The following is a 26,239-nucleotide window of genomic DNA, read 5'->3' on the forward strand; positions in this document are numbered from 1 at the left end:
AAAGTCAGACTGTGCCTAGCTTCAAAATCCAGATCTGTCACTGACTAAGCTTTGTGACCCTGTGGAGCTACTTGGACTCTCTGTGTTTAGTGTCCTTGTCTGTAAAATGGAAATAATATAATAATACCTAAATAATAGGATTGTTGTGGGAAATAATAATAAGTCGAAAATATTTGTAAGCGTTAGCTATTAGCATACATCAAATATATAAACTAAAATCATAAAGTTGCAGTTGGTTAGAAACCTTGGCGTATTCAGGAATAGTGCGGTTGAGTTACTTACTTAGTATAGGTCCAGACTGAAGCCCACGGCCAACATGTATCTACTGGTAGAATCAGAACTCAACTATAAGTGTCTGACTTCAGCCATTGCAGTGTCTTTACAGTAAATCATTATTGATTAATATTCAAATACACTTAAATATCTGATCTTAAATAGGGAACACTCAGGATCAAAATTATGTTAGTGTTTTCCTGCATCTAAAATTTATTGCACTTCAGATGAAAATTCTAGTTTGTTCTTTTTTGTCTGCTTTGAGAAGGAACAGATAAACTTAGCCAAAGATGAGTCTAATTTCATCTGGAATTAAAAACAAAAACTTAATGAACAATGTTAGGAAACTTTTGAGGAAATAAATGAATAAAAGGAGTATACTTGTTCTACCAAATACTTAAAAATATTATATCGTTACAATCATTAAATTTGTGGCTGTGGTGCAGGAATAGACAGATCAGTAAAACCACTTAGTATCCAGAAATAACTCCTCCTCAAGAGCACATAGGATTTTAATATTAAAAGTTGTTCAAATCAGGTACTCTTACTAGGACTATTGGGTTTGCCATTTAGAAAAAGGTAAAGCTGGATACTTGATAAAGTCTAGATTATTTCATAGATGTGCTAGAAGAAAATGCAAGTGAATATTTTTATAGTATGTAAGCAGGGAAAACATTTGGAGTAAGAATAATAAAATATAGGTGGCAAAAAAAGGAGGACTGATAAATTTTACCACATATAAATTGAAAACTTTGGTAGAACAGATGATTTAAGTAAAAGAGAGAAGAAAAAACTGAGAAGAGGAGCACCTGGGTGGCTCAGTGGTTGAGCGTCTACTTTTAGTTCAGGTTGTGATCCCAGGGTCCTGGGATCGAGTCCCGCATCAGGCTCCCCGCAGGGAGACTGCTTCTCCCTCTGCCCATGTCTCTGCCTCTCTCTCTCTGTCTGTCTCTCTCTCCGTGTGTGTCTCTCATGAATAAATAAAATCTTAAAAAAAAAACTGAGAAGAAATATTGGCAGCATGTATGAGACTACTATATTAGTTCAGGTGCAGTCAGGAGCCAGAAATCACACCAGGAATTTGAAGAAGGAAATCTTAGTATCAAGAATTATTAACTAGTAAAAGTGTATAATTTACTGAAAAGGACAAAGTAGTATTTGACGAATACAGAAATAGTAAATATAAGGATCAAATACTACCTTTAGAGCCAAAGGAAAGAACCCCAAAAATGAACAGATTTGGAAGAGGGCCCCCCTGTCTGATGTTGCAGTTCAGACCTTGGAGAGGGTATAATTGCTGCCAGAGGACACCCTAATGGCCCAGGCTGGCCCACAGATCTCCTTCTGGATTCCACAGAACTGAGCTCCTTTGTGCAAAGTCACCTGCTGGGGTGCCATGAACCGACTGATGATGAGCAGAAAGTTGCTTCTTCAGACTACACATTCTTTCCCTCCTTTGGATCCTACCCCTTCCTGGGGTTCTACTCTCACTCTTCATTAACCCAAATTATAAAGCTTGTCTGGACCTCTTGCCAGGACCTGCCCCACTCTAGCCAATGTAGTAAGCAAGAAAATGAAAAAAAGAGGAAAGCAAATTGGAAAGGAAGAAATGAAACTATCTCTATTCACAGACAATATGATTGTTTATGTAGATAATCCCACAATTATCTATAAAAAGCTGCTAGAACTAATGAGTGAATTTAGAATGAGTGCAGGATAAAAAGTTAATATATGTAAATAATTTCATCTCTACATATTAACAGTGAATAATTGGAAACTTAAAAAATTTTTGAGTACCACTTACAGTAGCACCGAAAAATGTGAAATACTTAGGGAAACACCTAATAAAGTATGAACAAGATTTGTATATTGAAAACTATGAAACAATGGTAGGAGAAACCACAGAACTAAATAAACGGAGAAATAACCCATATTCAGGGAAAGGAAGACTCAGTATTGTTAGATGTCAAGTTGCTACAAATGCAACCCAATCCAAATCAAAACCCCGGCAGGCTAAACACATTTTAGCTCAAACCTAAAAAACAAAAGCAAAAACCAAAAAAGTACCGTTGTCATCATTGCTTTTTTAATAGAATTAGCCGATATTTGTGCTTTGCAGCTTTGTAATACAGGGAGGTTTATCATTTGAAACTTTGAAACAGGGATCAGTGAGACCCCTTGTCAAGGAAGTCATAGAGGAGATTACAGCATTAGGTGGAAAATTGAAGTAGGTGATCTGCTTTTACCCTTCTAATCCAAATTCTTACTCAGATATTTATAAGTCAGTGATTTACAACTTTGGAGCAAGGGGAAAGAGAAATACTGGACTATTTAGGCTTTTGCAGATATACTTAGCTTTTTCTCAAAGATCCTGTTACTCTTCTTCCCATCCTTAAATATATTTCATGCAATGAGGGATGTTACCAATGGAGGGTTACATCCTGTGTAAGGCCTCTAATGTGACATTTGTATGCCTTTTTAAAGAGTTCTTATTGTTATTTATCAAGCTGGCTGAAAATAACATTAGTCTTCTCAATTTTTTAAATTTTGATTATGGTTCTTCCAAAATGCTCTAAGTCTTGGGGAAATAGTCTTTTAATACTCATTTTTAGACAGCTTACAATATTCATTTTGTCAATTTCTTCAATATAGTCAATTTAGTAAATATCAACAAAGAAACTCAGAAATTATTTTTATAATTATTCTTCCAGTTAATTGTAGGAGAATATCAGTTCCTAAAGATACTGTATTCCTAACATATATTTTAAATTAAAAAAAAAAATTCAGTAGGTTCCATGTCCCTTGTGGGGCTGGTACTCACAACCCTTAGATCAAGAGTTACAATGCTCTACTGACTGAGCCAGCTAGGCACCCCCTAACATAATTTTAAATATGTATTTGTTACATGCTTTTGTAAAAATATGTAAAACCCTCAAATAATAAGTAAATATCCTGTGAATTCTAGGATTTAAAAATACTACTTGAAATACACATAGCTGGCTATTTTTATTTTTAATAATATGCTAATTTCCTTTCTGTTTTAAAGCCCAACCTGAATTCCTGAAACAGCCTACTAATATATATGCTCACGAATCAATGGATATTGTATTTGAATGTGAAGTGACTGGGAAACCAACTCCAACTGTGAAGTGGATTAAGAATGGGGATATGGTTATCCCAAGTGATTACTTTAAGATTGTAGTAAGTATTTTTCAAAGGACACTCATCTCTGAAACCTTTAAATGTCTTTAAATGTAATCACTAAGAGAACTGTTGCCTTATATATACCAGTTTACGTACTGCAGATGAAGACAGAAAAATGCACATGGAACATCATCTCTTCATTGGCTGATGAGAAAGCTGAGCCTAGACTTATTTTGGTAGTTTATATAAGATCACATAGCAAGTCAGTAGTTGAACTACTCCTAACGTCTCCTGACCAACAATCACATATTCCATTTCATATATTCCAACTCAAACCTGCTAGTACTCTTAAATGCAGCTGTCACTATTTTCTTGGTAATGATTATCCTGTGTGTATACCAATTGTCTTCATAGCTCTCCATTCAAAGAGCAGAAATCTGTCCTTCGTATACTGATGGCTAGGCCTTTCAAAATAAGTACGACCCAGGGTTGGAGGATTGTTGTGACAGGATAAAAAGATTCTTAAGAACTAAATAGCATTAAATGTATTTAAGAACACTCAGTCATTATTGCTTTGTACATGGTTAAATGCTTAGTAAGTATTGTCTACTATTATTAGTAGGATTATCTAAATCCAAGTAAAAAATTATCTTAAGTTTTAGTAATAATTAATATCTTAAGGTGTATACATGATGTTCATAAGAAATAATCAGAAGTAATTATGGTTGTTACTGGTATCATGTCTTATAAATTTCTCATATAAGTAATTCATTCTTAATAGGAATATATTTTCTATTTTGAAATGCATAATCTTGTATGTTACAAGAAAATAATTCTCATGTGTATTTAACGCTAATTAAAAAGCAATGTGTTACCACTAAATGAGCATTTTTTCTTTTATCAGTTTCATATTATTCTTAAAAATCTTAAAACCATATTAATAACAATGACATTTGTATAGTTCTTTATAATTTAAGAGAAGTTTGTATATATGCATCCTCATTTAACTTATTGTACCAATCTATTAGAACTAATGATATTAGAGATAATTTTAAGAAAATGCTGTGAATTCACAAATTCAAAATTTTACAAATATCTGATGTGAAATACCATGTGACCACATTGTATTGCACATCAGATGTTTTTCCCTATACCTAAAAGGTATAGGTTTGCAAATGCTGTGGGTATTACTTTCCATTAGGATTAAGTTTTTAAGAGGTCAGTTGCAGTGTTCCCTGTTCTAGTCAATCAGTACCTTGTCAATAAAATTGACTTAACAGGTACATAGATAGATGGTATTTAGTAGCTGAATCATATAGTTTTACTTGTTTTTCCTCCCCAGAAAGAGCACATCCTTGAGATTTTGAACTAATGTTCATCAGTTCAATTATAAAATTTTATTCCTGTTTTTCTTCCTCAGAAGGAACATAATCTTCAAGTTTTGGGTCTGGTGAAATCAGATGAAGGGTTCTATCAATGCATTGCTGAGAATGATGTTGGAAATGCACAAGCTGGAGCCCAACTGATAATCCTTGAACATGGTAAGAGGGGCTGAAATAGTAAAATGAAAAAGGCTGACTGTGTTTGAAGAACTGTATGTGATAGTATCTATCACATACCTATTACTGTAGGAAACTTCATGATTAATAATCTGTTTATAAAGGCCAGGGTATGGCATAGCTAAGAGGAAAAGACAGAAGTCCAAATATTTTCTATTGCTTAAAATGACCTACAAACACAATTTTGTATAATGTTGAAAAACTGAAAAATTACAGTCTTACACAAATGAATGTTCTTCATATTTCAGTCATTTCAATCTAATAATTATATTTCTGCCTTATCAAAATAGGAAAAGTTAAAGTACTTTTAATTTTGCATTGAATTTTTCCAAAATAAAAATAACATGCCTTTTCCGATCATCACACAAACACAAAATGTTTATTATAAATTCAGACAACATTGAAAAGGAAAAAAAAAAAGCCCTACCCTTTATCAGTCAAAGTCAATTCTGAGAAAACCACACAATAATTTGAGCAGATAATCTTAAATATAAAAAACTATTAACAGGATTAGAGTAAGAGGGTGTTGGTTGGCAAGAAAAAAGACCAGTCTAGTGAATATAAGAATGGCAGATATAAAGTGCAGCCACAAGCTATAGGTCTAAGAGTGTTTAGCTCCTCAGGACTGAAATCCAGACTGTCTTGGAGAGGCTATGGCCATATTTTAATGGGCAACAGAAAAGTTGCTGTACTGTTGAAACCTCTCAAACCCGGAGTCTGGTGTGTAGGCAACCGGTTACAAGGTGTTTCCCTGAAGGCATTCTGCTACAAAACTACCAGGGGGGTTGGGGTACTGGGAGAAGCTGCTCATGAGCTGATAAAATTTAAAATATATGTCCTCTGCAAAGAAAAGATAGATAAAGGGCCAAGCTTCATTTTTGCAGAGCAAGCCAAAAAGGATGGACTTGGAGTTGAGGGGCAATAAATTAGTGATGGCACATGCTCCAGATCCTGCCTTCCAGTACTGCATATGATCATGCACAAATGTGTATATGGTTTCATAACACATTTTCTTGGAACAACATCCTGTGAACATCTCATGTCAATAATTATATAGATCTCTATCAACATTTTCCATTGATGAACAGTATATATGCACTTTTCTTTTGTGTAAATGATTCTCCATTGGTTAACATTTAACTTCTTTCCTATCTTTTACCACTATGAGCAGTGCTATGCTGAACTTCTTTATATGATTATTTTCTCATACTAAATTACTAGAAGTTGAATTGTTGAATAATCGATGTCAAATTGATAAGGATACCCATGGGATATATTATTTGTTTGTTTTAGCAAGAAGAGCATTTTTCATTTTGTGCAGTTCTCAAGAATACATGAAAAAGATATTTCTTTAGACATGTAATCTGGTGTGTGAGTCAAATTAAGTTGAGATTCCATTGTGGTGCCAGCTGTATAGCCTAGCTGTGGGAGCTAATTGGCAAAGATGGTGCCTACTCTGGCTTTTCACTAAAATAACATACAAGATTCTTATATGCTCTTTCTTGAAAATGTATTTGAGAGTACTATTAGAAAAAGGAAAAAATATTAGAACTTATCTTTTTTCTATGTGTGTGGTTATACCTTTCCCTATTTATTGAAAAGGATTTATAGAAACTTGTCGCTGTTCCATCTTGGCAAAAGGCCTGAGTATGATTGCCAAATCAGGCACTGAGGTAGATAGGCTTGTTTCTTTTTATTAATGACAGTGATTTTCCTTGGTAAAATTTGTGGATCTCTTGGGGTGATTTACATGGACCTAAATAAAGGAATTTCAGTATATGTGTTTGGGATTACCATTATAGATTTAACTCTAATAGTACAAATGGGTTGGCTCTTCTAGGAGGTCTCTAAACTAATCCTAATTGGGTTTTCCTCTGAAAATGTTTGAATGGCATAATAATTATAGTTGCAACGTGTGTTTTTTCCTTTTTGAGACATTTCAAAAACACAATATTTTGGGGCTGGCAAAAGTTTTTAGAACCTTGTCAGGATGAATTAAGAATGTATGGATTATAAATAGAATAGTTATTAATTTTGCTGTTTTAATTTCAAAATAAATATGTGGGAAAGCTAAAAGAGAACATAATAATTTATAAGATCTGATCTCTTTCTGGAGTTTATCATATCATAAAGATGCAAGAGATGTTTACAACTTAATACCAGTCCATAATAAGTGTTACTTTTATAATGCATATAAAGCAACATACAATTTGGAAGAGAGGAATTCTCTCTGTGTGATCAGGGAAGTTATTTCATAGAAAATGTCCCATTTGTAATAGACCTTGAATTTTAAAATTTCCAGATGTTAAGAAGAGGGCTTGGGTCAGTATGGAAATAGAACAGAACCTTTGTTCCTTTACGAAGTTGGCCTGTGAAGGTGTAATGGGATCAGATTGATCATGGCCTTGATTGTAAACAGTCAAACACAGTACTGTAGTAAGGTAGTCTGATGATAAAGTCAGCTTTAATTAGAAAAAGTCCATTTGAGGGCACCTGGGTGGCTCAGTTAAGCATCCAGCTCTGTTTCAGCTCAGGTCATAATCTCAGGGTCATGAGATCAAGCCCCGCATTGGGTTCTGCGAGGTCTGCTTGAGAGTCCTTCTCCCTGTCCTTCTGCCCCTCCCTCTGTTTGTATACACCCTCACTGTCTCTCAAATAAATAAAATCTTTATTTTAAAAAGTCCATTTGAGGGACACCTGGGTGGCTCAGCAGTTAAGCCCCTGCCTTCAGCCCAGGGCATGATCCTGGAGTCCCAGGATCGGGCTCCCTACATGGAGCCTGTTTCTCTCCCTGCCTGTGTCTCTGCCTCTCTCACTCTCTGTGTCTCTCATGAATAAATAAATAAAATCTTTTTTAAAAAAAAGTTCATTTAAAATTAATATAGCACTGTATATTAACTAACCAGAATTAAAATTAAGAATTAAAAAGCCAAACAATAAAAAACAAAATAAAGGATCCCTGGGTGGCACAGTGGTTTGGCGCCTGCCTTTGGCCCAGGGCACGATCCTGGAGAGCCGGGATCGAATCCCACATCAGGCTCCCGGTGCATGGAGCCTGCTTCTCCCTCTGCCTGTGTCTCTGCCTCTCTCTCTCTCTCTCTGTGACTATCATAAATAAATAAAATAAAAAAAAAATTTTTAAAAAACAAAATAAAGATATAACTATTCCACACAAAAAAGAAGAAGGTGGCAGATTGGCAGAGGCAGCTAGTTGAAGGACTATTGTTATAAGAGACCATTGTGAGATAAGTAGTTATACCAGAAAAATAGAAAGGATTCTAATAAAGGTATTAGTGATTGATCTATGCAGACTATATTGACTGATTGACTATTAAACATTGTTATAGAGAAGTCAGACATACTTCCAAGATTTTCTCTGAGTGACTGGAATAAAAAAGTGGTGATGCTTTTACAAAATAGAAAAGGAAGGTGAATCGAAGTGGAAGGGAACTTCTACTCAGCATGTAAAGAGTGGGCACAGAACATCTCACTCTTAACCTTCAATAAAAAGCTGGATGACCTAGAAAATTATAATTTCTCTGAGCTCATCAGAGAATTCAGCTTGCAAAGCAGCCAGGTAACCTAAATTCTAAAGAATTGAACACCTCTTTGCCCCCAGAGAATGGATCATTAATTCTTTGACCTTATGCAGAACATGAGAGAAAGAAATGGTTGTCATAAAAGTGGGTAAGAAGAAATCAGCCAAAGTTTTAATTGATTGTTAAAGACTCAGCATGAACTAATTTGGAATACTTGGGGGCCCCAGATGAAAGGGGAGTTCATACATGCTTGCAAATACATCTCCCTGGAATTCCGCAGGATTTTCACTGTGAAAATTGAGGGCAAGGCAGAGACTTGAGAAAAGTCATTTTGGTGGTGAAGAGGTGAAAGCGGTAATTATGGCACTTGCGAAATAGGTGCGAAGCCCCTCTCATTTTTACTTTAAGACTCGTTTAAGCCTCAAACCAATGAGGAACGTGCAGAAAGCCTTATTTCATAAATTTCTTTTTTAAAAAACTTTTAAATTTTTAAATTTTTTTATTTATTTCATAAATTTCTGTGGGAAGAGATTAGAGGCAAAACCTCTTTGCTCCTGGGGGGAGGAACCAGTCCTACATAATACTGAGCCTAATTAGAAACAACTGAAAATCCTACTTGCCCTACCACCAGGTAACACACAAAAGCTTTGTATGGCTGGAGGAAAGTCAAGAATATAGAGAGATTCCTGTGGTTAGGGAATCTATCACCTCTATGCAAAAATGGTTGAAAGCTGAGAGGGAAAAAGATAAATTGAAAAAAACACTCCAGCTCTTTATGTCTCATTTAAACACAAGATAATGGTAGTCCATCATTAGAATTTTAAGCCTGTGGTGTGCTAAAAGTCACTAAAATAACAGTACAATCTATGCCAAATTCAATTCCTATCTAAACTGACTTAATCTCCTCACATTAATGGTTTGATAGAATTGACATGTCATGTTCCAAGTATAAATAATAATGATCTCAGTCTCTGCTATTCTGTACATCATGTGTATCATTCAGTAAAAAATTATTGGACGTAAACAGAGCAAGGGAAAACTGGCCCATTGTTGAGGAATAAAGCAATCAGCAGAACCAAATTATGGAGACCCAGTTATTGGAACTATCAGATAGGGACTTTAATTATTATTATTTTAAAAGATTTAGGGGAAATGGTAGATAACTTGAATGAAACAGAGGAGGAATTTTGGCAGAAAGATGTAAACCATAAAGAGGTTGAAGATACTTACGTTTTTCCAGAGAATGAAAGGGTTATATAACCAGAGAAAAGGAAACTATAAAAAAATGATATCAGAGATACAGCATTTACTCAGGGTGATCAGTAGATTCAACATAGTTGAGGAAACAACCAACTTGAAGATAGTTCAATATAAATTATTTAAACTGAAATAAAAGAAAAAGGTGAACAGAATATCTAAGATGGGAAAATATAAAATGGTATAACATAAGTAAATTGGAGTCTCAAGAACAGAACAAAAACAAAGGAAATATTTGAATATATAATGGCCAAAATTTTAAAATTAAAAAAATGAACAAGATCATACTAAGATCAAAGAAGGACCTCAGACAGCCCCAAGTAGACTAGTAGTAGTAGTAGTAGTAGTAGTAGTAGTAGTAGTAAATAGTAATAAGAGAAAACACTATACACATCATAGTTAAATTACTGAAAACCAAACATAATGAAGAAGTCTTGAAGGCAGCCAGAAGGTTTTAACAAGACACAGAGAACTTTTTCCTTTCGATGGTGTGCATGGCAGGATGGTGGTGTAGATTTCTAAGAAGAGGAAGTTTGTTGCTGATGGCATCTTCAGAGCTGGACTGAATGAGTTTCTGACTCAGGAGCAAGCTGAAGATGGCTATGGAGTTGAGTTCCAAGTTACACCAACCAAGACTGAAATCATTAATTTGGCCATCAGGATGCAAAATATTCTTGGTGAGAAGGGCCAGGTGATCTGGGAGTTGACCACTGTGGTTCAGAAGAGGTTTGGCTTCCCTGAGGGCAGTGTAGAGTTTTATGCTGAAAAAGTGGCCACAAGAGGTCTGCATGCTATTGCCCAGGCAGAGTCTATGTGACAAACTCCTAGGGAGCCTTGCTATCTAGTGGGCCTGCTGTGATGTGCTGTGGTTCATCATGGAGAGTGGGGCCAAAGGCTATGAGGTCATGGTGCCTGGGAAACTCCAAGGACAGAGGGCTTAATCCATGAAGTTTGTGATTGGCCTGATGATTCACAGTAGAGACCCCGTTAACTACTATGTTGATAGTGCTGTGCACCTTATTGCTGCTCAGACAGGGTGTGCTGAGCATCAAAATGAAGATCATGCTTCCCTGGGATCCAAGTGGTAAGATTGGACCTCAGAAGCCCCTGCCTGACCATGTGAGCATTATGGAACCCAAAGATGGGAGATTGTCCCCTACCCCCATCTTAGGACAGAAGAGTGGGAGGCCAGAACCACTGCCATGCCGTAAGCCGGTACCCACAGCATAACAGAGTCTCCTTGGCAGCTGGATCCAAAGTCTGGATATTGCTCTGTAAGGACTTTCTTTTTTTTTTTTTTTTTTTTTTTTTTTTTTTAAATTTTTTTTTTTTATTTATTTATGATAGGCACACAGTGAGAGAGAGAGAGGCAGAGACACAGGCAGAGGGAGAAGCAGGCTCCATGCACCGGGAGCCCGATGTGGGATTCGATCCTGGGTCTCCAGGATCGCGCCCTGGGCCAAAGGCAGGCGCCAAACCGCTGCGCCACCCAGGGATTGCTCTGTAAGGACTTTCAATGAAATCTTTGAAAAGACACATGACCTGAATATACTGTGCATTCACTGTTTGAACTCAGCCTTCTATTGTCCCAGAGGAACATTAGTTCATTTATTCTTAGGGCTGCCTGGCTCATAATGCTTCTGTGCTTTCCCTGAAATCCTTGGTTTCAACTGTGATTGTGAGGCAAGGGCCAAAGTAGGAGGACCTAAGTAGAGCTAACCAGAGAGATCCTGTGGGGAGTAACTGTGTTGATAAAGGCTAATTGCTAATAGGACAGCACCTTTATTAATTGATTGCAGTTTAGGGTTATAGGTATAAAATAGGGATATATTTTCTTTACCTGATGTAGAAGGGAATCTGTATTGTACACAGAAAATAAATACAGGGGTAGCCCAGGTGGCTCAGCAGTTTAGCACCACCTTCAGCCCAGGTTGTGATCCTGGAGACCCAGGATTGAGTTCCATATCTGGCTCCCTGCATGGAGCCTGCTTCTCCCTCATCCTGTGTCTCTGCCTCTCTCTCTCTGGTGCTCTGTGTCTCTCATGAATAAATAAATAAAATCTTAAAAAAAAATAAGAAATACAGTGCTCATTAAAAAAAAAAAAAAAAGACACAGAGGAACAAAGATAAAAATTACAGCAGACATTTTACCAGAAATGATGCAAGCCTAAAGACAGTGGAGCACTTTTTTTTTTTAAGATTTTACTTATTTATTTGACACACACACACAGAGAATAAGTAGGCAGAGTAGCCTGCAGAGGGAGAGGGAGAAGCAGGCTCCCCACTGAACAGAAAGCCCCTTGTAGGGCTCAATCCCAGGATCATTGGGGTCATAAGCTGAGCTGAAGGCACACACTTAACTGACTGAGCCACCCAGGCACCCCCTGTGGAGCAGCACTTTTAAAGTCCTAAAAGGAAAAAAAAGTCAATCCAAATAATATACCCAGCAAAAATATCTTTCAAAAACGAAAGTGAAATAGAGAACTTCTCAGAACAGCAGCGGATAAAATTCATTGTCAGCAGACCTGTGCTACAAGAAATGTTAAATGTTAAATCTTTAGGTAGAAGTAGTATGATACCTGACAGAAAGTTGCAGGGTCTTCACAAAGAAAGCAGGCCAGAATGGTTTAAAAACAAAAAAGTAAATAAAAACTTCTTTCTTTCTTTAAGAGATAATTTACTATCTAAACAGGAGAGCACCAATCTTTTCAGCAAAAGGTTAGACAGTAAATATTTTGTGGGCTGGTATCTGTCTCAACTACTTAACTCTGCCCTTTCAGTGTGAAATCAGCTGTATAAATCAAGCAACCTTGACTCAGGAAAATTCTATTTGCAAAAAAGAAGTGGATGTCCTTGTTTGCTGATCTCTGGTCTAAAGAAAAATAGTTCATAGCATATACAATTAAAATATATGACAAAACAATTAAGTCTTTTTTTTAAGATTTTATTTATTCATATGAGAGAGAGAGGCAGAGACACAGGCAGAAGGAGAAGCAGACTCCCCAAGGGGAGCCTGATGTGGGACTCTGGGATCACGCCCTGAGCCAAAGGCAGATGCTCAACCACTGAGCCACCCAGGTGTCCCAACAGTGAAGTGTTTTTAGAAAAGATTTCATTTGGGGCAGCCTGGGTGGCTCCACAGTTTAGCACCGCCTTTGACCCAGGGCCTGATTCTGGAGACCTGGGATCATGTCCCATGTCGGGCTCCCTGCATGGAGCCTGCTTCTCCCTCTGCCTGTGTCTCTGCCTCTCTCTCTCTTTCTGTGTCTCTCATGAATAAATAAATCTTTTTTTAAAAAAGATTTCATTTATTAATTTGAGAGAGAGCAAGCCAGAGAGAGCACAGCAGAGGGAGGGGCAGAGGGAAAGGGAGAAGCAGGGGCTCGATCCCAGGACCCTAAGATTGTCACCTGAGCCAAAGGTAGACATTTAACCAACTGAGCCACATAGGCACCCCCAGAGTGAAGTTTTTAACAAAAACTTTTTTTTTTAAATATATTTTTTTTCAATTTTTATTTATTTATGATAGTCACAGAGAGAGAGAGAGAGAGGCAGAGACACAGGCAGAGGGAGAAGCAGGCTCCATGCACCGGGAGCCCGATGTGGGATTCGATCCCGGGTCTCCAGGATCGCGCCCTGGGCCAAAGGCAGGCGCCAAACCGCTGCGCCACCCAGGGATCCCACAAAAACTTTTTTTAACAGAAAATTACAGAATTGAAAATAGTTTATAACATAAAACAATAGAAAAATAGTTTATAACAAAATTAAAGCATGACAGAACAGTGACAGTTTTAACAAAAACTTTTTAACAAAAAAATTACAGCAGAATTGAAAATAAACTGTTGTAAGATCCTTATATCACATATCAGATCATAATATTATATGAAGTAAGCTGTAATCATTTTAAAATGCATATCATAAAATTTAGGGGAACTACTAAAAAGTAAAAGAGATCTGGCTAATAAGTGAATAGTGGAAATACAGTGGAGTCTTAAAAATTACTCAATCTAAAAGAAGTAAGGAAAAGAGAAAAAAGGATAAAGAACAAATGGGACAAATAAAAAACAACTAGCAAGATAGTAGATTTAAATCTATATCAGTTATTGCATTATATGTAAATCGTTTAGGCCTTAAAACAAGTCTCAAAACATTTAATAGTATTTAAATAATCCAAGTATATTCTTGGACTTCAATGACATTAAACTAAAACTCAATAACAGATACTGGAAAATCCTCAAATATTTGAGACTTAAACAGCCTTCTAAATAATCCATGTGTCAAAGAACAAGTCACAGGAAATTAGAAGCTATTTGGAACTGAATGAAAATGAAAATAGAACTTACCAAAATTTGTGGAATGCAGTTAAAGTAGTGTTTTGAAGGAAACTTTTATTATTATTATTATTATTATTATTATCACCATCATCATCATCATTTTAGATTTATTCTAGAAAGCAAGCATGAATGGGAGGGGTGCAGGGAGAGAGGGAGAGAATCCTAAGCAGTTTCTGTTTAACTGACCCACCACACCACCCAGGCATCTGTGGAATGAAACTTTTAAAAGCTAAATAAAGAAGAGGAAATTAGATCTAAAGCATTCAGAAGAAGAAAATTATAAGACTGATAAATGGAAAACAAAATAAATGAAACCAAGAGTTGGTTCTTTGAAAAGATCAATTTAATTGGAATATGTTTAACCATACTGATCAAGAAAAAAAACAAATCTGGTGATTTTGAAAAATCAAGAATGAAAGGGAGGACATCATTACAAATCCTATAGCTTTAAGAGGATGTAAGGGAATATTAGGAACAACTTTATGTCAGTAAGTTTAAAAAAGAAGGTGATAGCACTGGTTTGTTCAGGACGTAAAGTATCAGTTTAAGATGTATTGAGTTTAGGTTATAATAGAAAACTAGATAAAAATGCCTAGAATCAGAGCAGTTCATGTCAGAAGGTCAGGAAAGAGATTAAAGAGGAAAACAACAGGCTTTGGTTTTGATAGATTTTAAGAGTTTTAACCAAGCTTGCTACAAATTAAAACATCTTAAGTATTTTATTTTTTGTATGTAGAGAATATTGTGTCCTCAATTTTTATGTGGTAATCTTTCAAACTATTGTAAATTAAAACTCCATAACTCTCTCTTTAGTAAATGGAATAATAAGAGGATCATATATTATCTAGTCTTATTTCTCTGCCTCTATAACAGTTGTCTTAGCTAGAGTTAATCCCTACATATTGTCTTGAAGATCTGCATGGACACCCTTGCTGTAGTCTTTGGATAAATTTTTTGCCATGTGGTTTTTTTTTTCTTAATGATCAAAAAATTCATTCTTATTTCTGCCTTAAACCACCACAGTTTTCTATGGACTTACATTTCAACCTCTTATTTTATCTACTTAAAAATAGCATTTATTCCCTTACTGTTTTTTCCTTCTTACTGATTCCAGGTATTTAAATTATTTCTAATAGAACCTCTTCTATCCTGCTGATTAAAAAAAAAAAAATCTTCTCTTTAATCCCATTCATATGCATATCATTTAAAAAATATGATGGCCTATAAGAAGCTGGGAAAAGAAACTTATATAGTAGAAATAGCTCTTTATAAATGAAATTACAAATCAGTATGGATTGAAAGGTTCCTACCATGGTACATAGACGTTGGTGATTTGTAAAGAATTAAATTTTGTATTTACCTTGTGTCAAAATAAAATAGTTAAAATTTTAATTGAATCCATAAAAATGTTGAAAGATGATAGAAGAGTCTTGACACTTGCTTTTACATATAAAAGAAGTAAGAGATAATACAGATGGAAATTTGGTATTTTAGAGTATAAAAATTTAATTTTCCTATATATAAAGTATGAGAAATACCTTAATTAAAGAGACAAGTTGGGGATGCCTAGGTGGCTCAGCAGTTAAGTGCTTGCCTTCAGCCCAGGGCATGATCCTGGAGTCCCGGGATCGAGTCCCGTGTCACTCTCCTTGCATGGAGCCTGCTTTTCCTTCTGCCTATGTCTCTGCCTCTCTGTATGTGTGTCTCTCATGAATAAATAAATAAATCTTTAAAAAAAAGAGAGAGAGACAAGTTGGGAAGAAATTTAATATTCTGAATATAGAAGAGTACACAAAATGGATATGATTAAGCATACAGTTCATAACAGACTAAAGTAAAGATAATTTCTAAATATGACAAATGTTCCACTTCACAAAGATATAAGATTAAGTCAGTGGGATGTTACTTTTGCCTAATGAAGATTTTATATCTTGTAATGAACATTACTTTATAATGTTTGATTAGAGTATGATTAGGGTTGTGCCTTTCACTCAGTGAAAATATAAATTGTTACATTATTTACTGAAACCATTTTGACAGTTATATGTTAAAAATTACTGACTCAACCCATTAATTGTTCTTTTAGGATTTTTTCCTAAGGAAGAAATCAAAGATATGGACAAAGACTATTTATATCAGCATTTGTAATATAAAAAGAAAAAGATAGGGATGAAGAGAGAAAGAATAGGAAAGGACCTACTCGTCCCAAAATAGATAGAAGAAGTAAAAATAACTATAGTACAATATTGTGATGGACAAGTTTTTTGGCCATTTAAAAAAAACACCTCTTTGAACACTCTTTAATGACATCAGGAAAATCTCAGAGTGAAATGTCAAGTAGAGAAGTAAAATACAAAAATATATATACCAAACAATCTGAATTTAGTTTAAAAAATTATGTACACACACGTAGACATTCTCATACTAAAACGTTAACAGCAGTTATCTTTGGATACTGATATTTTTTCAATTTTCTAAAATAACCATACATTCCTTCTATAATCAGTAAAGTTTTTTTCTTAACCTAATACTAAAGCTACCTTTCAGTGCTGAAATTTAGAAAATACACCACATAATTTTGAGGACTTCCTGCCCAAAACATTATAGATGGAAGAATTACAAATACTTCCTTTCATAAGTGTTGGGTTGTATTGCAGGAAGTAAACGGAGCAATTTCCAGTAGACTTCACTGCTACCCCTGATTTTGTAGGAAAAGTCCTGGAGACTTGAGCAGCCTGCAAGAGGAAGGCTAGAAATGGGCCTGCTTTGAGCCCCCTTATCTTTGCATTCATTAATATTGTGAATCTCCAAGAGGAAGACAGAATATGTGTATATAGCATTCACAGAGCTGTTTGACCATGGAACTTTTGACTTCTTTTTAAGTAGACCCATTAAGATCTTAAAGAGCACAATTTGGGAAACATTGATGTAGAGAAGAAATGAGTAGGAAATATCAGAAAGGGAGACAAAACGTGGAAGACTCCTAACTCTGGGAAATGAACTAGGGGTGGTAGAAGGGGAGGAGGGCGGGGGGTGGAGGTGACTGGGTGGTGGGCACTGAGGGGGGCACTTGCTGGGATGAGCACTGGGTGTTATTCTGTATGTTGGCAAATTGAACACCAATAAAAAATAAGTTTATTAAAAAAAGGGGATCCCTGGGTGGCGCAGTGGTTTAGCGCCTGCCTTTGGCCCAGGGCGCGATCCTGGAGACCCGGGATTGAATCCCACGTTGGGCTCCCGGTGCATGGAGCCTGCTTCTCCCTCTGCCTGTGCCTCTGCCTCTCTCTCTCTCTGTGTGAGACTATCATAAATAAATAAATAATTTTTTAAAAAATAAATGAAAAATAAAAATAAAAAAAGGGGAGGGGATCCCTGTGAGGCTCAGCAGTTTGGTGCCTGCCTTTGGCCCAGGGCGCGATCCTGGAGTCCAGGGATCGAGTCCCACGTAAGGCTCCCAGCATGGAGCCTGCTTCTCCCTCTGCCTGTGTCTCTGCCTCTCTCTCTCTCTCTCTCTCTCTATCATAAATAAATAAATAAATAAAATCTTTTAAAAAAAAGAGATATTCAAAGGAAGATGGACAAAATTGAGGTTGACAAATAGTGGCGTTCAGGCCAAGTCCAACCAACCTCCTGGTTTTGTAAATAAAGTTTTATTGAGACACAGCCACACTTGTTTAATGATTGTGCCTGGTCTGTAGTTGTTCTTATACTATAATGGCAGAGCTGAATAGTTGAGACAAGACCCTATGACCTACCAAGCCGGAAACAGTTACTCTGGGCCTATACAGAAGAAGTTTGCCGAACGCTGGTGTAAATGATAGGCATCTTTCAGCTCTGACAGTTTGTGATTCTAAGTTATTTCTGATCAGTGGAAGTCTGTCTCAGGTAAAAGTTACTAAATGGAAAAAAGTGGGGGTAGGTGGGAAAAGGCAGAAGGAGGACAGGAGAGTGATGATTATAAGGATAGAGAAAAAAGTCAGACTTGGTGTGTGAATGATTAGGAAATGTGCGATGGTGACTGATTCCAAGGAGGAGCTGTTAACAGAACTATAAACCACAGAGTTTGCTAGCACATCTTTGTGGCTGACATCTGAGAGACACTTAAGTACTAGAAACATAGTGGAGTACGTTATTGGAAGTGAAAAGAGGGGCTCCTGGGAGGCTCAGTTGGTTAAGCCTCCAACTCTTGGTTTTGGCCCAGTCATGATGTCCGGGTCCTGTGATTGAGCCCTGCATCAGGTTCTACACTCAGCGTGGGGCTTGCTTGTTCCTCTCCTTCCCTCTTTGCCCCTCTCCTCCGCTCATGGGTGAGCACTCACACATTCTCTCTCAAATAAATAAAATCTTAAAAAAAAAAAAGTGGAAAGAAATTTCTTGTGATGATGTTTATCTTCATGTATCTGGTTTAAAAATAAATATTTGAGCATCTTTGAGACCAAGTCTTATTTCTATAGAGGGAATTTGATGAATCCTACTAGATACTGTCTGTAATACTGGCTGTCAGCCTGCTGGCTAGTGTTTGCTTGCAAGAAGGTACTTCAGAGCACCCACAGTTGGCCTGTGATGTAATTTGGATGGCATAGTTTTTTAAGTCATCACCTTTGAACATAAAATGAAATTTCATAATTACAGTTAAAATATATAAGACACTAGAAACAGTGTCTTATGTAAGCAATAACACTAAGAAGCAGAATTTCTAATTGGGAAGTAGAATTTGAGAATGAATATGTTTCTAGCATACTTTCTTTTTTTCCCTCCAGCTTTATTGAGATATAATCAACATTTAACATTGTGTAAGTTTAAGGTGTACATATTGCAAAGTGTTTACCACAGTAAGGTTAGTTAACATATTCTTTACCTAAAATAATCACCATTTTGTTATTGTTATGGTAAGAACATGGTGAGTTCAACTCTCCTACAACTTTTTTTTTAATTTTTTTTAATTTTTATTTATTTATGATAGTCACACACAGAGAGAGAGAGAGAGAGAGAGGCAGAGACACAGGCAGAGGGAGAAGCAGGCTCCATGCACCGGGAGCCCGACGTGGGATTCGATCCCGGGTCTCTAGGATGGCGCTCTGGGCCAAAGGCAGGCGCTAAACCGCTGCGCCACCCAGGGATCCCCTCCTACAACTTTTAGATACACAGTACAGTATTATTTATTGGAGCCACCGTGCTGTACATTACATCCCCAGGTCATATTCCTTTGTAAGTGGAAGTTTTTACTCTTTGACCAATATCTTCATATTTCCCTCACCCTTCAGTCCCTTGTAATTGTTAATCTACTCTGTGGGAGTTCAGTGTCAAACATAATTTTCTTAAAATATTTAAAATGGTATTTTTAGTATTTACTTTCCTGCATTTCTAGGAACAGAAGCTCTTGATTGTAGAGAATCTTGTAGTTTTTAAAATAATTGATTGCAACAGTATTTTTATCTGCTGCCAGTAAAATTAAAATCTGTCACTTTGTGCTAAAATACTTTCTCTTAGAATTGTCTACTGAATGATTTTTTCAAGTATTGGCATTATAAATTACTACAGTGTAGAGTAATAAGAATTAAGTACAATGTGTTTTGTCCATTAACTTTTTATTAGCCTTTCTTCCTGTCACTTGAATTTAAAAATAGATTCCAGAATTACCTTGTAAGATTTGAATTTAAAAACACAAGATTTTTTTTTCTTTGTACATTCATTCATATCCAGTCTGATACTTTGGCAGTTTTTTAGTTCCAGTAGGAAAGATGGGTTGGTGAAAAGGGAGTAACATGAACTTGTTTTTAGTAAAGGAAATTCATACTTTACCAACTCATCAAATGACTTCTAGGATATTATGGCCATGGTAGATAAGGATACATATTGAGCTTTACTTTTTTTTCTTTGACAGAAATATTTCCAAAAAATTCCATATAGTATCTAAAGTAAATATTGAATAATAGAAATTCTGGAATAAGTGACTAATGACCTGGCATGATTAAAAGTTGGCTAGATAGCAGGAAATCATTAGTCATTAGTGGAATATTTTAAATCTGAAGCACTAGGATGTATGATAGTTGGTGTTGACTTTTATTTTATTTGTGTTGATTTTAATTAAAGAATAAATTCTAATCAGTTATTTTGCTTTTTTGTAGCAGTAATTATAACTTTAAGAAAAGTTTTTTTTTTTTAATTTTTTTTAATTTATTTATGATAGGCACATAGTGAGAGAGAGAGAGAGGCAGAGACACAGGCAGAGGGAGAAGCAGGCTCCATGCATCGGGAGCCCGATGTGGGATTCGATCCCGGGTCTCCAGGATCGCGCCCTGGGCCAAAGGCAGGCGCTAAACCGCTGCGCCACCCAGGGATCCCAACTTTAAGAAAAGTTTTAACTCAAGACAACTATGATAAAATGTGACATCTTAACCATGAATTCCATGACTAGAAACTTTCTATGATTGAATATGCACCTAATATCAGTGCTTGGGTTCTAATTTTCATCTGCATTAACTTGCTGAGTGATTGGTTCAGGTATTGAAATTCTCTGATTTTTATTTTCTGTAAAATGAAGGATTTAGATTATATGATTTCCTTATCACTCAAATATGCTATTAAATGCAGCTGTTTTAGAGATATATGCATTAAATATAAGAGGAATTTCAGAACATTTTTTCTGTCTAGGTACTTAAATAGATACATTGTTTGCAGAAAGATTGAGGCATTGCCAGTTAACCTGCCAAAATGTGTGTAATGAAACAGACCTCATACTACAGATCTGAACCCCAGTGTAGATGAGGTAGTTAATCTCTCAAAGCATCATTTTCCTTATCCATAAGTGTAAACAGTAATCTTTGCACAGCACACCTCTGAGGCACAAGTAGAATAATAAAGTTGACCCTTGAGCAACATGAGGGTTAAGGGCACTGACCTTCCTACACAATAAAAAAAATCTGTATATAATTTGGCTCCCCCAAAACTTAACTAGTAATAACCTACTGTTGGCTAGAAGCCTTTACAGTAAGGTAAACACATATTTATATATGTATTTTGGACTATATTCTTAAATAAAGTAAGCACAGAAATTTAAAATAATAAGGAAGAGAAAATACAGTACTATATCTATCAAATTTTGTAAGTGGACCTGCGCAGTTCAAACCCATGTTGTTCAAGAGTCAACTGTATATGAAAAGCAATTTGTAAATTGTTAAGTACTCTGAAACTCTAAGGTAATAGTAATTTGAAAGAATGTACAAAGGCAAAGCTACCGATTGGGATTTTACTAGCCAATACTAAATCAAAAATGAAGATAAAAGGTTAACTTCATGAAGCAAGTTTTTTGAGAATTTTTTCAAGAGGACAACAGTAATCCATTTAATATTTAGCTAGATCATTTGGATTTACAAAACAAGACAAAAATCTTATGTGACCAGATTGCAAGGCATCTGAAATGGTTTGCTTAAAACTAAACTTGCACAAAATAGTTTTAATAAGCATAACACATGCTTATTGTCAAAAATAAGAATGTATAATTGACTAAAATAAAAGTAAATGTACCTTTTAACCCTTCCCTTAATCTCACTTTCTAGAGATAGCCTTTGTTAACAAAACATTGTCTGTGTTTTTATTCATTCAGTATTGAGCAAAATTCCATATGCTATATCACGTTGTATATTCATTGTGCTAAGTGGTGGAGATGAAATAGCCAACAAACAGGCATGATTCTTTACCCTCACAGCATCTATGTACTGTAAGATGGACATTGAGCAAATAATAAATAAAATAATTATAGATTTTATGCCTAAAGGAAATGAAAAGAATTCCCTGATAAAGAATTATTGAGGGTATATTGAGTTACTTTAAATAGATAGAGAGGGCCTTTCTAATGGGATATGTCAGTTGAAACCCAAGCCTTAGAAGAAGCCTCTGTGTGTGTATTTTATATACTCACACATGCATAGATACACATCATGTATAACCTTTTTATTTGCAGAAGTGAAGTCATATTCTGTGAACTCACTGAACAGTATTTTATGGACATGCTGATACAGGTTTACTTTTTTTTTCTTTTTCTACCTACTCTATTATCAGACTGGAGTATGAGGAAACTTGTGTTATCTGTGTTCTTGATAGCAGGGTAAATTGTCTGGAAATGCAGTTTAAGAATTTAGATTTCATATACCCTTTCATCAAACAACCCTGTTTATAATAATTTATCTTGCATGTATAACTACCAAGTATTTAAAGATATTTATATTAGACTGGGATAAATCTGGAGACAGTGCAGTCAATGCAGTTAATAAGGGGGCTGATTAAATAACATGAATACAATGGAACACTAAGTAGCTGTTAAGAAATAAGGAAAATACAGTAGATGTGGGAAAATATCTGAGTTATATTGTTAAAGCAAGTTGCAGAAAAGTATATGTAGTCTCATTTCATTTGTGGAAAAGATAAGGCAGAAGGCTACACTGTTGATCCTTGAACGATACCTGTGATACATGAACGATAGTGATACCTGTGAACAGAGGCCAGGGGCATCAACCCCTGTGCAGTCAAAAGTCTGCCTATAACTCTGACTCCTCAAAAACTGTACTAATCATGGGACAGACACCCGGGTGGCACAGCGGTTTAGCGCCTGCCATGGCATGACCCTGGAGTCCCAGGATCGAGTCCTGCGTCGGGCTTCCTGCGTGGACCCTGCTTCTCTCTCTGCCTCTCTCTCTCTCTCTCTCTCTCTCTCATGAATAAATAAATAAAATTTAAAAACTTTACTAATCATGAGAACCATGAGATTACCTTTTACACAATTTGCTGGAGAGATGAACTACTTATGCAGAGATGATTGGTATCATACAGGGATGATTAGCTTCACAAAGCATTGTAAGTGGATACTTCTAACACCTTCTCTCACCACAGTGGCAACAAGAGGTGGCTACAGAATTATTACAGTAGTACAGTATGCAGGACAACTAATTTTATGCAATTACAGTGTAATACTATCTTTACATTTTTTTACATTCTCTCAACTGAAAATTTTAACTTTGTGTATTTTAAATTAGTGTATATTTTATGGTAGTAATGACAAAATTTACTAGTATTTATATATATGTTATGTATTTATGACACACATTTTTCTTAATTTTTTGGCTCTTTCTAGACTGTGAAGTTCATCCGTGAATCTTTTTAAATTGTTGCAAATTTCTAATATATTTATTGAAAACAAACCCACATATAAGTGAACCATGCATTTCCAACCTGTATTGTTCAAGAGTCTACCATAGATGTATATATGCTTGTATGTATAGCAAAGTTTTACAGATCTACACAACAATCTGTTAATTGTGCTTATATCTGAGGGATGTGATTGGAAATGTATGAAGATGGGGAAGGAAGGACAAACAATGTATTTTAGATATTTGAAAAGCCAAATAAATTTAAATTTTTATTTAAAATTCAGAAATTAAATTTGGAATATTGCAATCAGCTCTGTACATATAGTAATTTTTACTTTGTTCGAGATAGTTGAAAACTTTTTGAGTTTTTATTTCTTGAAAACAGTGCCATGGGAGGAAAAAATATAGTATCATCTATTACAGCATTATTTCTCCTGGAAGATGAATCATGTCATATAAGTGCTATGGCAGTCAGGTATAGTTTATTAATATATTAAAGCAAATTCGTTAAACCAGCAAGTATTTTATTGAGTATGTGTACTGTGGAAATAGGGATTCCTAGTTATCTAGCAGAGATCCCTAACATATAGGCCAGCAGAAGAGAGAATATAAAATCACAGAGTCTGGTTAGGATAGATCTTAGAGATCTGAGTGTCTAGTTTAGCTGAGTTGGACACTCAGTTAAGTGACTTGCCTTATATCACATCACTAGTTAGCATTGAAGTCAGGACCAGTATTCTATGTTTCCAGTTTCAGAATTTACTGTACCACTTTATTAGCAAGTTTAATGTTTTCAAGACAAGACCATTTACATTCTCTTAATTTCAAATGCAGTCCTTTCAGTCTACTATGGTCATACTTATTGACAAGTTTGGTCAAGTGTACCATTATGCAAGGGTGACCATGCATCTAGTGTGCCTGAGACAGTCCCAGTTTATGTCTGTTGTTCCAGCATAATTACCAAAAGTGCTTTCTTTTCCCTCTCAAAGTTATCTGGCCTTGGACAGTATATTCTACAGTTGTTCCAATTATTGACAATTTATTGAATCTGAAAAGCTGTGCATAGTACCAGGGGAAAGATTTTGGATTGTGAATCTAAAGAGTTGCAAAAGCTGTGCTAAATGGCAGAGTGCTGCTGTAATCCTGAATGGGAAGAAATGATTGCTGTTAGGTTTGACAGACAAGGATGACTTCTTGAAGAATATGACATTTGAGCTGAGCATAGAAGGCTGAGTAGGATTGAGATTGGTCAGGTTACACAAAGATGAAAAAGGATGACATTTCAGATTTATAAGTAAGCAGGCTCAAAGTGCATTAAAAGAATAGCAAGTAGCCTAGTTTACCAGTGTAAAAAAAAGTAGGAATACAAGAATACACATCTAGAGGTATATCTAAACCAGATTGTTTAATAGGTCAAAAGGCTGGGTGGGATTGGATGAGTAGCTAAAACACCCCAGCAGTTTTGGGGTACATGAAGAAATAAGTAGCACTCTGTATACAAGTAGTATACAAGGATGATTCTATTGGAGGTGTGTTGAGTGAATGTAAGAGAGGAAAACACAAAATCTGTGATACTGATTAGAAGAATTCTGTGCCACATCAGATTATATGATTAAGACTCTCAACTGTGGGACACCTGGGTGGCTCAGCAGTTGAGCATCTCCGTTCAGCACAGGGCGTGATCCTGGAGACCTGGGATCGAGTCCCACATCTGGCTCCCTGCATGGAGCCTGCTTCTCCCTCTGCCTATGTCTCTGCCTCTCTCTCTCTCTCTCTCTCTCTCTCTCTCCCTGTCTCTCATGAATAAATAAATAAAATCTTAAAAGAAAAAGACCTCAACTAGGTATTGACAGTGGAAAGAGAACTCTTTTTATCCCTCAATGGCTCATACATGGTAAATATTTAGTATATGTCAGATAGATGTTCCTACAAAGGAAGAGAGGACAAGATTTGTATTTTTTTTTTGATACTTAAGAGAGAGAAGACTTAAGTTTCACGCTGAATACATTCAGAGAGATTCTCTGTATAAGTCCAAGGTTATGATCTTAGTCTACTTAGATTGAGAAAAGTTTGTCCCTATTACTGTTGAGTTGTGTTGTAATGACTGCTCTGTTTTTAGGGACCTTGGAGAAGTAGAAATATAATTAAAGTATGATTCGTTTAATGTTTAGCATTCCATCTTTGACAAAATTCATGAATTTTGAGGCTAGAACTTGTGAGGTCCAGGTAATAACTTAGTTGCCTCAATTATAAATTTTGATTTTAAGCAATTAAATAGAGGTTCTGCAAATAACCTTTCTGGACAGAAAGATGGATTTAGACATTATCAGAGAGAAAGCTTGAATTTTAATTTGATGCTGTTATTTTGTATAAAGAAAGAATACATTATGCAGTGCTAGAACACCAGAAGGAAGATGGTATGTCTGAATATTGTAATCAGTAGCTATATTTACGAGATGATTAAATTATACAGTAATGTCATATTTGGCAGAATGTCATTCGGGTCTAAAGACATCACTGACAGTCTGGCTGCTTATAGATTTTATTTCCTGTAGCTTCAATGCTGGATCAGTGTATTATTCATTTTAGGTTATAGTCTTGTTGGTGTTGAAAACATCTCCCATTTGATGCATACGTAAGAGATCACCAGAAATTAAAAAGTATAGTATAATTTGATAAGCATTTTGAGTTATGTTTTCCTATAGTATTAGCATTTACCTGCTATTGCTATATCAGAACTACTATAATATTGTCCTCATATGCATACATACTTTAAAAAGCAACCTCTGTTTACCACCAGAATCACTTGCGGAGAGTTTCCTTGTCTACAGTGTATCTCTGAGCATTGTAGACCTCAAATGATAAAAAGAATGTGAGAGACATTTTAGCTTGGATTCTAGCACGATGACAAATTTCTCCTAATTTTTAGGATTCCTCTTAAGTTTACACTCCTTTACAAATTTCAGTAGTTGATATTTCTTGTCAAA

At 35.8% G+C, this 26,239-nt stretch overlaps 1 protein-coding gene and 1 pseudogene across 6 annotated transcripts in view; both read left to right on the top strand.

Annotated features, from left to right (window-relative positions):
• Nucleotides 1-26,239, top strand: part of NEO1 (neogenin 1) — a 235,113-nt gene that overhangs the window by 124,808 nt on the left and 84,066 nt on the right. For all 6 annotated transcript variants that reach the window (XM_038580915.1, XM_038580918.1, XM_038580917.1 and 3 more), the window contains exons 6-7: nucleotides 3,320-3,474; nucleotides 4,838-4,958. In XM_038580915.1, the coding sequence (XP_038436843.1) occupies nucleotides 3,320-3,474; nucleotides 4,838-4,958 (276 nt within the window). The remainder of the gene's footprint in view (nucleotides 1-3,319; nucleotides 3,475-4,837; nucleotides 4,959-26,239) is intronic.
• LOC119866937 lies at nucleotides 10,275-11,011 on the top strand (annotated as a pseudogene).

This window comes from Canis lupus, chromosome 30, assembly GCF_011100685.1.
Source record: "Canis lupus familiaris isolate Mischka breed German Shepherd chromosome 30, alternate assembly UU_Cfam_GSD_1.0, whole genome shotgun sequence".
NCBI classification, from domain to species: domain Eukaryota; kingdom Metazoa; phylum Chordata; class Mammalia; order Carnivora; family Canidae; genus Canis; species Canis lupus.